At 41.0% G+C, this 14,091-nt stretch overlaps 1 protein-coding gene across 5 annotated transcripts; it reads right to left on the reverse strand.

Moving 5' to 3' along the window:
- Positions 1-369: 369 nt before the first annotated feature.
- Positions 370-3,145, reverse strand: LOC135703806 (uncharacterized). 5 transcript variants are annotated; one of them, XM_065225134.1, is made up of 3 exons: positions 605-3,145; positions 478-549; positions 370-423 (listed from the first exon to the last, which is right to left on the reverse strand). In XM_065225134.1, the coding sequence occupies exon 1, from the start codon at positions 2,839-2,841 to the stop codon at positions 979-981; it is 1,863 nt and encodes a 620-aa protein (XP_065081206.1). In that variant the 5' UTR covers positions 2,842-3,145; the 3' UTR covers positions 370-423; positions 478-549; positions 605-978. The 5 variants fall into 5 exon arrangements, with proteins under 5 accessions (XP_065081206.1, XP_065081202.1, XP_065081207.1 ...); XM_065225135.1 differs by having other exon boundaries at positions 385-549; positions 605-677; positions 745-3,145; XM_065225130.1 differs by having other exon boundaries at positions 478-3,145.
- Positions 3,146-14,091: the final 10,946 nt, after the last annotated feature.

The following is a 14,091-nucleotide window of genomic DNA, read 5'->3' on the forward strand; positions in this document are numbered from 1 at the left end:
AACTTTTCCATAATCCAGAAGAGATACTGAAAAAAAAAAGTTGTTGAATATTACATCGAAACTGCTGCAACCAGGTCAATCTATCGGTTGTGCAATATCACATTGTACGATGTACATCGATTTTGCGAACAAAATTACATCCATTGATGTAATATTGTACCTGCTTTTTGCTATTACATCATTATTTCATACATCAGCTTGAATTACGTTGATCGATTTTACATTTTTTTTTGCTGTGTAGCTCTATTACCAAAACAAACTGCGGTGAATAAAGCTGTTTTGCAGTATGGAGATATTAGAAAAATCGGCAATTTCTTTTCAAACATTGCTTCTTGGTATGAGCATTTTTTTGTTTAGTAATTGTTGTGGGTAAGTTTCCAACTCCAGTGAGCAAACCGATTTTGTTGTGCGGTAAGCTTTAAGCTAAAATAAACAATTTATTATATCTTTTCTCTTCAATATTCCTCGCAAACTTACAATTTTGGTGACCTTAGGAAATGTTAGGATCCTATCACGCCTTCACGGGTATTAATTTGGGAATTTACTGTACTGCATATAGGCATATTTAGGTTATGTAACAGCGATAATAATTTCATTTACTTACGATCTAATTATGGTTATAAGTAGCTTTAATATGTTCTAGTTGCGTTGAAGTTCTAACCCATGTAGTAGATGTCCTAAATTAAAGCATAAATCAGCGTAAGAATTCGGTTTCTACCGATTCCAAAGGAATACACATGTTACCTGGTGTAAACAATTCCCGTGATAGCACATATTAGCATTAATCACTAGCATGGGTTTCGTTCTAATTAGTTTACGTAACTGTATTTACTCTAGGTAAGTTAGTTTAAGTTTTAGGATAATCAACTAGACTAACGTTAGACACTTTTACTGTAGGAATATTAAGTTTTTATAGAACTCAATAAATCACTGAACATCTACGATCGATTTCTGAATACCGTATTGTTCCAATGATGTTTACGTTTTTCTCCTTTGTCCCGTCGTTGCCAGAGGATCGTCCGACAGGCCATTGTAGATCGGTCTGTCTCTGCCGGCCACAGTTGAGTTGCGACGGGGGGTCTCGTCGTGACATTCCGCCACCCGTAAACCCTGGTGATGCTCCTGATGCACTGGATCTCCTTGATCAGGTTTACTACTCTCCGAAACGTCGAGAACCGCTAGTTTCACTGCTGGTCGTCGCAGTACTCCAGATGCTGTCCGGACTAGGGCCTGACGGACTCGTCCATCCCGTCCAGGAATAACTTCTTCCACTCGTCCTCGAGTCCACTGGTCCCTCACCGTTCCACTCACTACCAACACCAGATCACCGATTGCTATGTCCCGAACTTCTTCGAACCATTTTCCTCTTCGTGTTATCACTGGCAGATACTCCTTCACCCATCTTGACCAGAACTCGTTGGTGATGGCCTGTGCTAGCTTCCAACTGCTACGCAGGACCGCCGGGCTATTAATAGGTTCGTCCGGCCGGATCTTGTCACCATTGGAAGATCCCAGCAGAAAGTGGTTAGGCGTTAGAGCTTCTTGGTCTGCCGATTCGAGTGGGATGTAGGTGAGCGGTCGCGTGTTGATCATCGCTTCGGTTTCTACGAGAATCGTTTCCAGGACTTCATCACTTGGTCTGCGAGGAGCGTCAGCTACGGCTCCCATTGCCACTTTCACCGATCGAACTAGACGCTCCCACGCTCCACCCATATGTGGAGCCGCTGGTGGAATGAATCTCCATTGAGTATTCGCATTCGTGAACGTAGTAGCTAGAGCGTTGTTCCTTGCCTGTACTTCTTCCCTTTTTAGCTCTCTGCTAGCGCCTTGAAAACATGTTCCGTTGTCCGAGTAGAACTCAGCAGGGGAACCACGACGTGCGATGAAACGGCGCACTGCCATGATGCACGATTCCGTCGATAAACTGTGCACGACCTCCAAGTGCACGGCACGAATAGTGAGGCAGGTAAATAGGGCTACCCATCTTTTCACCTGACTTCTACCTACTTTCACCATTACAGGTCCGAAGTAATCCAATCCGACGTAGGTAAATGGTCGGACGAACGGTTGTAGCCTGGCTTTCGGAAGCGGTGACATTGCGGGAGGACTGGGCATGGCTTTTCTCAGTCGACAAATCATGCAGGTCTTCGACACCTTCGCGATCAGAGCACGAAGCTTGGCGATTTCGAAACGTTGACGCATTTCGTTGGTTACGGTCTCTCGGTTGGCGTGGCGGAAACGGCGGTGGTACCAGTCTGTAAGAAGAAACGTAATTAGGTGTTGCCTGGGAAGGATGGCGGGGTACTTAGCTTCGGTCGGTGCAAAGGATGCGACACCGATTCGACCACGCATCCGAAGTATCCCACGCTCGTCGAGATATGGCCAGTTCTTGTAGATCGAACTTGACTTGGCAACACGGTCGTGTCGCGCTTCGGGAGACCCTTGTGACCCAGAAAGAATGGTGATTTCTTCTGGGAAGGCTTCAGCTTGGGCTACCTTCCATAGTGCTTCTTCTGAACGTTTTAATTCGTGCTGATCGAAGACGCCCAGTTCCAGCTTGGATCCACATCTTTTACGGCGCAGGTTGTTGATGAATCGGAACACGAAAGCCATTGTTCGCTGTAGCGTCGTCCACCGGCTGAATCTGGATACGTCAATTAACTGAGGAGCTGTGTAATGAGTGTGACTTGATCGAAGTTCTTCTTTAGTTGGACTGGCCTGGGATGGTTGAGGCCAGCATTCCTCAGGTTGGTGAAGAAACGCCGGACCACAAAACCATGGATTAGTTGGTAGGAAGTTGGGGCCATTCTTCCATTTGGTAGCGAGGTCGGCAGTGTTCATTTCAGAGGGGACCCATCGCCACTCGCGTGCATCAGTTGCTGTGAGAATTTCACCGATGCGAACGGCAACGAATTTGTTGTAACGACGGTGGTCTGATCGAATCCAGGCTAGTACTGTACTGGAGTCACTCCAAAAAACTCGTCGACTTATGGGATAGGTGTGATAACCTTGGATAGCCTCAAGAAGGTTGATTCCAAGGACAGCAGCCTTCAATTCTAGACGAGGGATTGAAAGAACCTTGAGAGGTGCAACCTTCGTCTTTGCGCTAATGAAGGCCACCTGTATGCCGGATTGAGTTGGAAGCCGGTAGTACGCTACACAAGCGTAGCAGAATCACTGGCATCGACGAATACATGGAGCTCTAGCTGATCGAAATTGTCCGGAAATGGCGTTTGAAAGTAGCACCGTGGAATTCGCAAGGTATCCAGCTGGGGAAAATAACCAATCCAATGTCGCCAACGATCGTACAGTTCCTCGTTCACCGCTTCATCCCAATCGATTCCTGTTGCCCAGATGTTCTGCATCAGCACCTTTCCATGCACTAGGAAGTAGGATACAAAACCCATTGGATCAAATAAACTCATGACGACTTTCAGTACTTCGCGTTTTGTTGGGATGTGGGCTTCGTTGAGGATTGGTTGCAAGTCATTTCGCATTGCAAAGGTATAGGTGAAGACGTCTTCTTTGGGAATCCACCTCATGCCGAGCACGGATTCAGTTGTTTCCGCCCGTATAAGAGAGAGATCCTTCGAGACTTCTGCATCCGCTACTCCGATTTCCCTCAGCACTTCTTCTTCATTGGATAGGAAATTTCGTATTTCGAATCCACCTTTTGAATGGACAAGCTTCACTTCGTTTACCACTTCGATCGCTTCGTGGATCGACCTGAAGCTGTCCAAGTAGTCGTCCACGTAGTGATGGTCCTTGATGGCGGAAGCTGCACGGGGATACTGCTGAGCGAATTCTTCAGCGTTCAAGTTCTTCACGAACTGTGCTGAAGCTGGAGAACAAGTAGACCCAAACATAGTAACGTTGATGACGTAGATTTTCAATGGTTGATCAGGACTGTTGCGGAATACAAACATCTGCGCTTTGCGATCCTTAGATTGTAGCTTGATTTGCAGAAACATCTCCCTGATATCTCCGGATGCAGCAACCGGAAACAAGCGAAAACCACTCAAGACCTTAGGCAGAGAAGTGAGGAGGTCCGGGCCTTTCAAAAGGTGTGAGTTGAACGAAGTCCCATCGACTTTCGCAGCAGCATCCCAAATGAGCCGGATCTTTCCTGGTTTTTTCGGGCTGATGACTACACCTAGCGGAAGGAACCAAGTGTTTCGCGAGTCTATTTCAGCAATTTCTGTTGCACTGGCCTTGTGGATGTATCCTTTACACTCAAATTCCGTTATCTGCTCCTGAACTCGCTGCATCAATGATGGTTCTTTCTGCAGCTTCTTTTCCAAGGACTTCATTCGACGGATGGCCATGGGATAGGTATCCGGGAACTCTCGTGCGTCGACTTTCCACAGTAAACCCGTTTCAAATCCGCATGATGTACGCCGTGTGGTCTCGTTTAGCAATCTTCTTGCTCTCCTGTTATCCTCAGATTCTAGTTTTTCTGAGGTAGTGGATACTCCACAGTTTTCCATCGTGAAGAAATCTCTCAGTTGTTCGTTCAGCATGTAGTCCGCATCGGGCGCAGCAGCAGTGTGGAAGTTGACTGAAGCCCTTGGTGCTGATTGCTTTGATGAACACCCATATATTCCCCAGCCGAGACGACACTTAGCGGCTATTGGATCCTGGGGACCTCCCTCGCGTAGTTTCGGTGGAACTCCAAGTCGAAGATTGTCTAGTCCGATCAGTAATTTTGGTTGGACTAGATCGTGATCCTCTAGTGGCAGGCCTTTGAGGTAAGGAAATCGTTGACTCATGTCACGGTAGTTCAGGCGTTGAGAAGGTAGAACCAGACAGCTCACTGCACGTGCCTGGCAAAGATCGTAACGAGCACTACTGTTTTTCCCCGCTATCTCAAAGTTGATTTGCTGAGACCGCGGCTCCTTGCGTGTCATGTTTCCTGTCCACTGTAGGGTGAGTGGTTTCGTAGGGCCCACAACGCCAAGGTCCTTCGCAACGTTTTCCTCCAGAAGAGTGATTTGTGAGCCTTCGTCGATGAACGCGAAAATAGTTATGCTTTTCTCCTTTCCGTATAAAACTACCGGTAGAATCCGGAATAGTGGTTGATGTTCGTTAGATGAGAGTTGATTCGACGAAATGTTCACGGAATGCGATGACGAGGCGGGATTGGAATTGGAGTGGAGGAGTGTGTGATGTTTCAAACGGCACCCTTCTATTCCACATCCTTTCCATGACTTGCACGGCCATTTTCCGTGGTTGTTCAAGCACGTCCTGCACAAGCCTTTGTCCGTTACTAGTTTCCATCGTTCCTCCATACCTAGCTGCTTGAATTTTACACATTCGGCTATCTTATGGCCTTCATGACTACAAGAACAGCATGTTCGAGCTGATTTGCGTGGATTTCCGATTGCACTGAGCTGCTTGAAGCCGGCAGAATTACCGGAAGAGTGGGTTTGAACCATTGCCCTCTCCTTTGACCGCTGCTTCTCATTTCTCGGGATTTTCTGATACCCAGGAAGCTCGAAACTCACTTCGCTGGCCGCCTTTACCAATCTTTCCATGAACTCCCCAAACGTCAGAACAGTTACTCGAAGTCGTTGGCTCTTAAATGCAGCCCAATCCATCCTCATTGGTCCTGGCAACTTCTCTACCAGTTCCTGCATGAGCATCGGGTTCGAAAGATGGTCTACTTGCTGCGCTGCTTGGAGATGATCAACAAAGTTTTGAACTGCCAGTCCAAATTCGAGGATCGATTCGGGCCGGTCATGTCTAGGGCCTGGTGTCCTGCGGATAGTTTCGAGCAGAGACCTGATGAGTAGTTCCGGGCGTCCATAAAGTGTTCGTAGAGTGTTCATTACTTGTGGCACGCTGGCTGGCAGCAGAAGTCTGCTTCGTACTGCATCTCGAGCATGTCCAACGAGACACCGTTGTAGACGAACGAGGTTTTCAGCATTGGAGTATCCACAAGTAATCGTAGACTGTTCAAAACTGCTGATGAACATCGGCCAGTCCACGGGGTTTCCGTTGAAAGTGGGTAAATCCTTTCCGACCACTTGTCGGGCAGCTATTTGCTGAGAACTAAGAGCACCTGGTGGATCACGTGGCATCGGAGGATCTTGTGGTATCGGAGGATCACGTGGTATCGGAGGATCACGTGGTATCGGCGGGTTGATCAAAGTCCGTGGATAACGTACCGACGGTGGACCACGTGGAAAAGGAGGATTTCTAACTCTCGGTGGACTTTGCTGTCGTGGGGTCCGATTGTAAACCTCTCCATTGTAACTGATTCCATGGTTAGGGCTCGGATAATCCCGATGTCCATCTTCTCTCGAATGGTGATGAAACATTGGAGATGTATGTTGAGGAACAACTGGTTCGGAGACCACCGGAGAACTATGTCGTAAGGGGGTGTTCCATGGACTGCGACGCGGTGACGATGTCATGGAAACTGGATTATCATCGTGTTGAGTGCGTTGACCACAGACCGGCGAGTGATACGGATCTGGTCCGATAGGAGGCCATTTTTCTCGAGGAATAGGTTCCGAGGTTGATATGTATCGACGAAAAGGTTCTCTAACGATGAGTGATGGTATCTCTAGAGGTGGGATTGTGGTTTTCCGAGGTGATGTTCCTGTACATGAGTGAGTTGGTTGAGATATAGATGAAAGGGTACCACGGCAAGTGGGTACATTCACTGACATCGAAGAGACTCCTTCGGGCAGTAGCTCTTCTGGGGCCGGAGGGACCATTCTGGAATTGTTTCCATCTTGTGGTTCCAATTCCTTCCCACCAGTCTTCCCATAAGGTTGATTAACATTCAACCATTCCGTAACTTTTTCTCGTGAGCTTGCTATGGAAGTCACTACACTACCACGTTCCGAAATCTGCAACATGATCTCCGTCCTCTTCTCCAAAGACTCTCTGCGGATAAGCTGCTGTTTCAGCAAATGTGCTTTGTCTACTTCCAGCTTTAGCTGACGCAAACGTAGCTCCTCGTCCAGCAACTTCCGCTTCTCCTCCAACTGGCGTTGTGCTTCTTCGAGCTCGCGTTGTCGGAGTTCTTCTTCCTCCTTGAGCTCTTGTTCCTTTAGTTTAGCCTCTTCCTCTGCCAGTTCTAACTGCTTCTGTACAGCCGACGACCTAGTACTGTTGCTCCGGATAGCCGATTGCGCTTTACTTCCTCTGTCTGAAGACACTTTTACCTCTGACGTCTTGGATGGCCTCCCTTCAGACGTTTTAGTGGACTGGTTACCTCTTGAACGTGGCCGCAGTATTCGGAGGGACGCTGCATTTTCCTCCTGGCACTGCTTACAAATGTATGGACGTCTTTGCACGGCTTGAGTCACGCCGGCACAAATAAAGTGCTCCCATTGACGGCACTGATCACATGCAACCATATGCGTATCTGCCCAATTTGGACGATCGCATGATTTGCATTGATACGTCGATTGGTTGTGATGTCCTTCCATTCCGACAACCCACGTACAAAATTCTTAAAGAATGTTGTGGGTAAGTTTCCAACTCCAGTGAGCAAACCGATTTTGTTGTGCGGTAAGCTTTAAGCTAAAATAAACAATTTATTATATCTTTTCTCTTCAATATTCCTCGCAAACTTACAATTTTGGTGACCTTAGGAAATGTTAGGATCCTATCACGCCTTCACGGGTATTAATTTGGGAATTTACTGTACTGCATATAGGCATATTTAGGTTATGTAACAGCGATAATAATTTCATTTACTTACGATCTAATTATGGTTATAAGTAGCTTTAATATGTTCTAGTTGCGTTGAAGTTCTAACCCATGTAGTAGATGTCCTAAATTAAAGCATAAATCAGCGTAAGAATTCGGTTTCTACCGATTCCAAAGGAATACACATGTTACCTGGTGTAAACAATTCCCGTGATAGCACATATTAGCATTAATCACTAGCATGGGTTTCGTTCTAATTAATTTACGTAACTGTATTTACTCTAGGTAAGTTAGTTTAAGTTTTAGGATAATCAACTAGACTAACGTTAGACACTTTTACTGTAGGAATATTAAGTTTTTATAGAACTCAATAAATCACTGAACATCTACGATCGATTTCTGAATACCGTATTGTTCCAATGATGTTTACGTTTTTCTCCTTTGTCCCGTCGTTGCCAGAGGATCGTCCGACAGGCCATTGTAGATCGGTCTGTCTCTGCCGGCCACAGTTGAGTTGCGACGGGGGGTCTCGTCGTGACAGTAATAGTGACATTAGTGACGAATCACTCTACGTAGAATATTTTACATTTCAAGCCAAGCCACCCAAAATATTTTTGTATGCTCAGATCACTTCCTATCCAAGCAGAGAATAAGTAAAATGCTTATTGTGGAGTGAGGCAATCACATCAAAGAAAAACTGTATTTATGATTTTCTGCTAATTCTAGTATGATTATCATAATTCCGTTCACTTTGATATTCAAAAACACATTTGGAATAAAAAATGTTCAAAGTTTAACGATAGAAAATAGGGGAAATATGGGATTCAGCACTTCTTTACCTACTATCATCTGCGGGTATTTATTGGCATCATGCTCCAATGCATTTTTCTGCAAAAAATTAACACTCTAAGACTACATTTACTCCCCTGGCGATAAAAGGAAAGAAGTGCCGAAGCCGACATTCCCTTTAATTAAAAAATATCCCATGTTTCATTCATCCTGAATTCTCAAAACTATATTCAATACACATGCAGATCGCTCTACCTTTAGGATGTGAAAATATCTTGGGTTGTCAGAGGATATGTCGAAGAAATGGCAGGGAAGCTATCTTTACTCCAATGGCATTTCTCATGGCCGTGTGCGTTTGTGTTGAAAAGCAAAACCTCTTCCTTCTTTTACTTTTTATGCGTAAAAACCGTCGTCCAGAAAAAGTGAAATGATAATGCATTTCGTCGTAGAAAAAAATCGTTCCATTCACGATGGATGACCCCATTGTTTACGATTTATGAGAGGGAAAGCGAATACGAGCTTATCTGTAATGTAGCATATAGTAACTTGCCATCTCTTTTGTTCTTTCAGTCCTCCTGGTAACAGTTAGTGCACGGAACCGAAAAATTACCCAAAATTAAGTTCTTTTCACTCATTTCCCATGTTTCGTTCAATAAGCTAATTTTGAGTAAACCGCTTATAGTAGTTTACATTTGACTACGGCAAAAATAATTACTTACTCATGAGTATTTTCTACCCAAAATTAAGTTCAATTGACTCAAATTAGAGAATATCTCATATACTCACTAGTAGCTTATTGAACGATAGTCATGAGAAAGTCGAATTTCTTATTCCGTTTTTGACAACAACAAAAAGTGAGAGTGGGATGCAAAACTCAAAATTACCCAAAATTAAGTAAAAAGAACTTAAATTAAGGGTAATTTTTTTTCTCTGTGTGGGACATCACACTCGACATAGGAATTACCGTTGACGAGAGCTCCTTAACTCTTTACTCCTATGGAGAAATCTCATATGTAGCACCTTGTTGCCAGTTTTTTTATGCATTCCTTTGCTTAATGTCTTTGATTTATTGATCGAATAATTCAATGAAATAATTAAATAAATGTTGTCATGTTACTTTTGGCTTAATCCAAGGTTAGTTGTGTACTAGGATTTCATATTTTTCTTTCAATCTGGCATTGCTGGTACTGGTATAATTGACAACAAGAATCGTAAAGTACTATCCTAATATTTTGATCATGTGAATCAAATGAAAACTTTACCGTTTTATTAAAGCACGTTAATTTAATTTTTTACTAAAGATTGCTAGTATTGAAAAGCCAAACGCAACGGATTATAATTATGCTATGCATGCACAGCTTATTTGACACATGATCTTTATTAGCATATTTGTATAGCTTTAGCTTATTAGTGGATTTATGAATTTAAGGAATAAACATCAGTAGAAATTCATCAAAAAGTATTTGAAATTATATATTACACACAAGAAGGTGCCAATGGAGTCAGATTTTAGTTTTGTTTTGATAGTTAATATTTTTGGGCTATTTAACATGACGTAAATTACAAATAATACACGCAGTCGTGACCCGCAAATTATTAAACTTCCAACAGTTGTGCTGGTGCACTTGATGAACGTGCAAAAAAAAGATAGTACTATAATTTGGGGGGTAAATTGTGCCAAAAACACACAATTTTAAGTTCCGTTCCTTATCAAATTCACATTTTAGCGAGGAAATTAGTTTTAAGCATGCGAATAATTATTCATAAATAATATATTTACGACTGTTGAAGAGATGGTTGATTTAAATCAAAATTTCATTTTAATAAAAATCTATAAAAACTGGACCATTGAAATTCCTTATGAGGGGTGACTTTGGGCCAAAAAAACACATTTGACCATAAATCTCAAAATAAGAAAATGCAATGTAACTATGAGGAGTACACTTGGAAATGATCATAATGTCCATCGAATATGTGAAAAAGGATCACGTTTAATCCATGTCTATCCACATAAAAGTGTGTTAAAATATGTGATTACCAATGGACAATTTTAAACAATGCTTTTTAAAGGTATTTATGGCACTTAACTTTTGAACACGATTTAAACAAAACAACATGATAATTTTATGTACGCTTTACCTCAGGAGTGCAAGCAACATGATTTAGTCATCATTTTCTATATATTCCAGATATTTTCAAAACTAAACATGTTTTATTTTTGTCCCAATGTCACCCCCACTTACGGTTTATGATAAAATCACGTATTACGGCAGGTTTTATGAGTCAAAAATTCTGAGACTCCTTTTTGGCTCAAACCTGCAGACAGATCTTTTGAACTATATCATTTTGTCCGCGCGTGGACTTTAAACTTGCGTTTTCGTTGTTGTGTAGTTGAATTGAACACAAAAATACACCATTTGCTTGATCATGAATGGGTAAATGGCGGAGGCATCGAACCTTATTATTATCATACAGAGTCAGAACAGCAAGTGGCATAGTTGTACATACATACATAGTTGTTACACAAACACATTTGCAATCACCACATTTAAAAACGAGACATTTCACCAACATCCCATCAAATATGTTTATAATTGGTTCAAACAATTATGATACTAATAGTGATTTTATGCAAAGTAATACCCTATTCACGTATTCAAACAAAACCGCTAGAATTACGTCAAAAATGATTGTTTTGGCAAAGCATTGAAAAAAAAAGAAAATTTAATTTTTGCATGTTCAGACAATTAGGAGCGTACTGTAAGAAAAATGTTTTAACGGTAATTATACCAATTTATACAAGATTTAAAATCATCATGTGCACTGCGAAATGAAAATAGAAAGGAATAGCAAAAATAACATGAAAATCATGAACTCAGTTTCAGATGAAACCGTTTGCTCTGAGTTACCTACACTGAACCAATTTGACATATTCCTGTTATGTGGAAATCTAATAAATTTGCGCTATAAGATAATCCATTGAAAATGATATGATTGAAAATGTGTCAGGTAAATTCTATATGAATATCTGATACATTTACAATGCTGATAATTTGGTAACTTTTATGTGATCGTCATATGATAAATGAAAATCAGTCAAATTATAATAATTAACTGAAATGGATTTGAAACCCATAAGCATAAGCTTTCCGTTTCACCACAATATAATATATGTGTCATAAATCAATCGAAGTAAAGTTTATGTGAAAATCACATGAAATTTACTTCTTCTTTTGACACATATATTTAATCGATTTCTAAAAATAAATCGAAAAATAAACATAAGGCAGTGGGAGCTTTCACAGTTGTGCCTTTTTTATTGTAGCTGATTTGGGATTCGATCAAGAACTGTTGAGGTGTGATGCTTTCGGTTTCTGCGCTCGATTCCACTGGGCCACGGCTGACTTCAAGATTGAGCTCGTTCAATTAGCATGAAGTAAGAACAGCTCTCCCGACATGGAATGTAGTGCAACTTTATGCTCGTTTTGCTAGAGTGAAGACAAATAGCACTGACAAGTTTATGTTCCGTTTCGGTGGTGTCGTTTGTTCAAATCTTTCTTAATGCGCCTGTGTGCAATAAAACAACGACTAAATTATAAGAGTTGATGGAACTGTTTCATGAAGTTCGAGTACTAGGGCTGGAATCTGAATTAGCTGTGTAGAAGGCTTACAATTAGAATCACAGCAAAGTAAATATTGCAGTAGAATCATTTTTTTTTCAATCTCAATACATTCTTTTCCGGAACCCCTTATCTTATGAAACAATAACAAACAAAGATTATTCAATACAGTATCATTGTTGTTAGCAATATTTACAATATCAACTAATAATTTTAATGAGTGTACGATAACATCGTTGAAAATTGTTTCAATAATTTATGAAGAGCAATCATGTAAGATGTATTTTATTTTGAGCGATATTCATCCCAGAAAAACATGCCAAAACAAATGTTTGCTGTTGGATTTCTTAAAAGGCAAATCTATATGACTATATAATGATTGGGATAAATCTGTTTACAATCTTTAAACCTCAAAAATCAAAGGAAGCTATTCCAATGAGATATGAGATATACATGTTTTCCTATACTGCAAAGTTAAATTACAGTCCAATAGTTTCTACATGTCTGTTTACACGCGACATATCAACAAACGTCAAAAATCGTTAAAAGCAACTTCAATAAAATATACATGATTATCTTATAAGATATATCTTTTAGTGAGCAATATTCATCATGAAAACAGGTATATTGTACTGAATTTTCTAATAATGCAAACTTATATGATTTTCCATTACTTTCTAGATGTCTGTTCCCACATATATCAACATGACATATCATCAATTTTTCACCATGAAATATATCAGACAATATTCATATACTTTTTACCTATCGCTAACCACGTTCGAAGCAAAGTATTATCAAGTACAAAGTATGTGAAATTACGATAGAAATCATTCCATATCGCAGTCATAGTTTTAAAGTGATAATACAATGGAATCTATCAATCATCACATAGAATGAATAAATCTGCTGACATTGCTATGTTATAAGATGGATCCAGTAAACGGTACATGTCAATTTGTTTCAGTGTATCTGTTCTGCACGGTAAGAAAAAAGTACCCAACGGCCAGTTCACTTTTACCTACTTTTGACTAGTTTGTCTCCTTTTCTCCTTCTAATGTTGTCAAAAACGGAGGAGCAAAACCACCCAACAGGGGTAGTAAAGTGTGGGAACCCAACGTTGAGTATAATCATATTCACCTATTGTTGGGTACAATTAACTTGCTTTTGGTTGAAAAGCCAGTGGAAAATTCCATACGAACTGCACACAAGTAAATGAAAATTACTTTGACCCGCTTTACCTACATTTGGGTACCTGCACTATAGTGCCGAGATGAGTGAAAAGAACTTAATTTTGGGTACTTTTTTCTAACCGTGTGTGCTGCAATGTCATATACCTGAGCAGATACCTATACGAGTCAATTGCATATTATTTGTGTAAGTAATCACATTTGCAAATCAAACTTAAGTATAATAAACACCTGGATAGCAGCGCCGGTGGTGTAGTGGTAAGCGTGATTACCTCTCACTCCAGCAGGCCTGGGTTCAATCCTAGTCGGCACCGCCAGTATTTTCTGAGGCATAACATCTCTGATCACGCCTTCCTTCGGAAGGGAAGTAAAGCCGTTTCATGAGTTTGATGGGAAGATATGTAGGGTAAAGGTGTGGGAGCTACCTCCCTGGCGTCGGTAGCATTGGTGCTCAGCATGGAAAACAAGATCGACGGAAAACAAACCATGGAAAAAACACACCTGGTTGTTTATTAGATTTGAAACGATGTTTGAAGTTTATTTTTACACATTTTAAGATCTCCTTATTTACACATTTTAAGCTGTATATAAACTTTAAAAAATTGATTTTTTATAGTCATTAATGTGTTTACGCTGGTTACCTTGTAGGTATCATTTATTAATAAATGATACCTACAGGTAACCAATTAATTGATCGCATTGCAAAAATTCATGTGTGGTACTCATAAAAACAACTTTTGAAATTTTCTTAGTGTGGGTAAGAGTGTAATTTACTCTTAAATGGGTACTTTTTCACCCATTAATGGATACTTACCAATTACTGTGTA

Source organism: Ochlerotatus camptorhynchus, unplaced genomic scaffold (genome assembly GCF_037179485.1).
Source record: "Ochlerotatus camptorhynchus isolate MF236.1 unplaced genomic scaffold, CSIRO-AGI_Acam_v1.1 ptg000222l, whole genome shotgun sequence".
In the NCBI taxonomy this organism is placed as follows: domain Eukaryota; kingdom Metazoa; phylum Arthropoda; class Insecta; order Diptera; family Culicidae; genus Ochlerotatus; species Ochlerotatus camptorhynchus.

What these genes read in the sequence shown, in the direction of transcription:
- LOC135703806 (XM_065225134.1), bottom strand. Translation starts at nt 2,841, where the DNA reads ATGAACACTGCCGACCTCGCTACCAAATGGAAGAATGGCCCCAACTTC.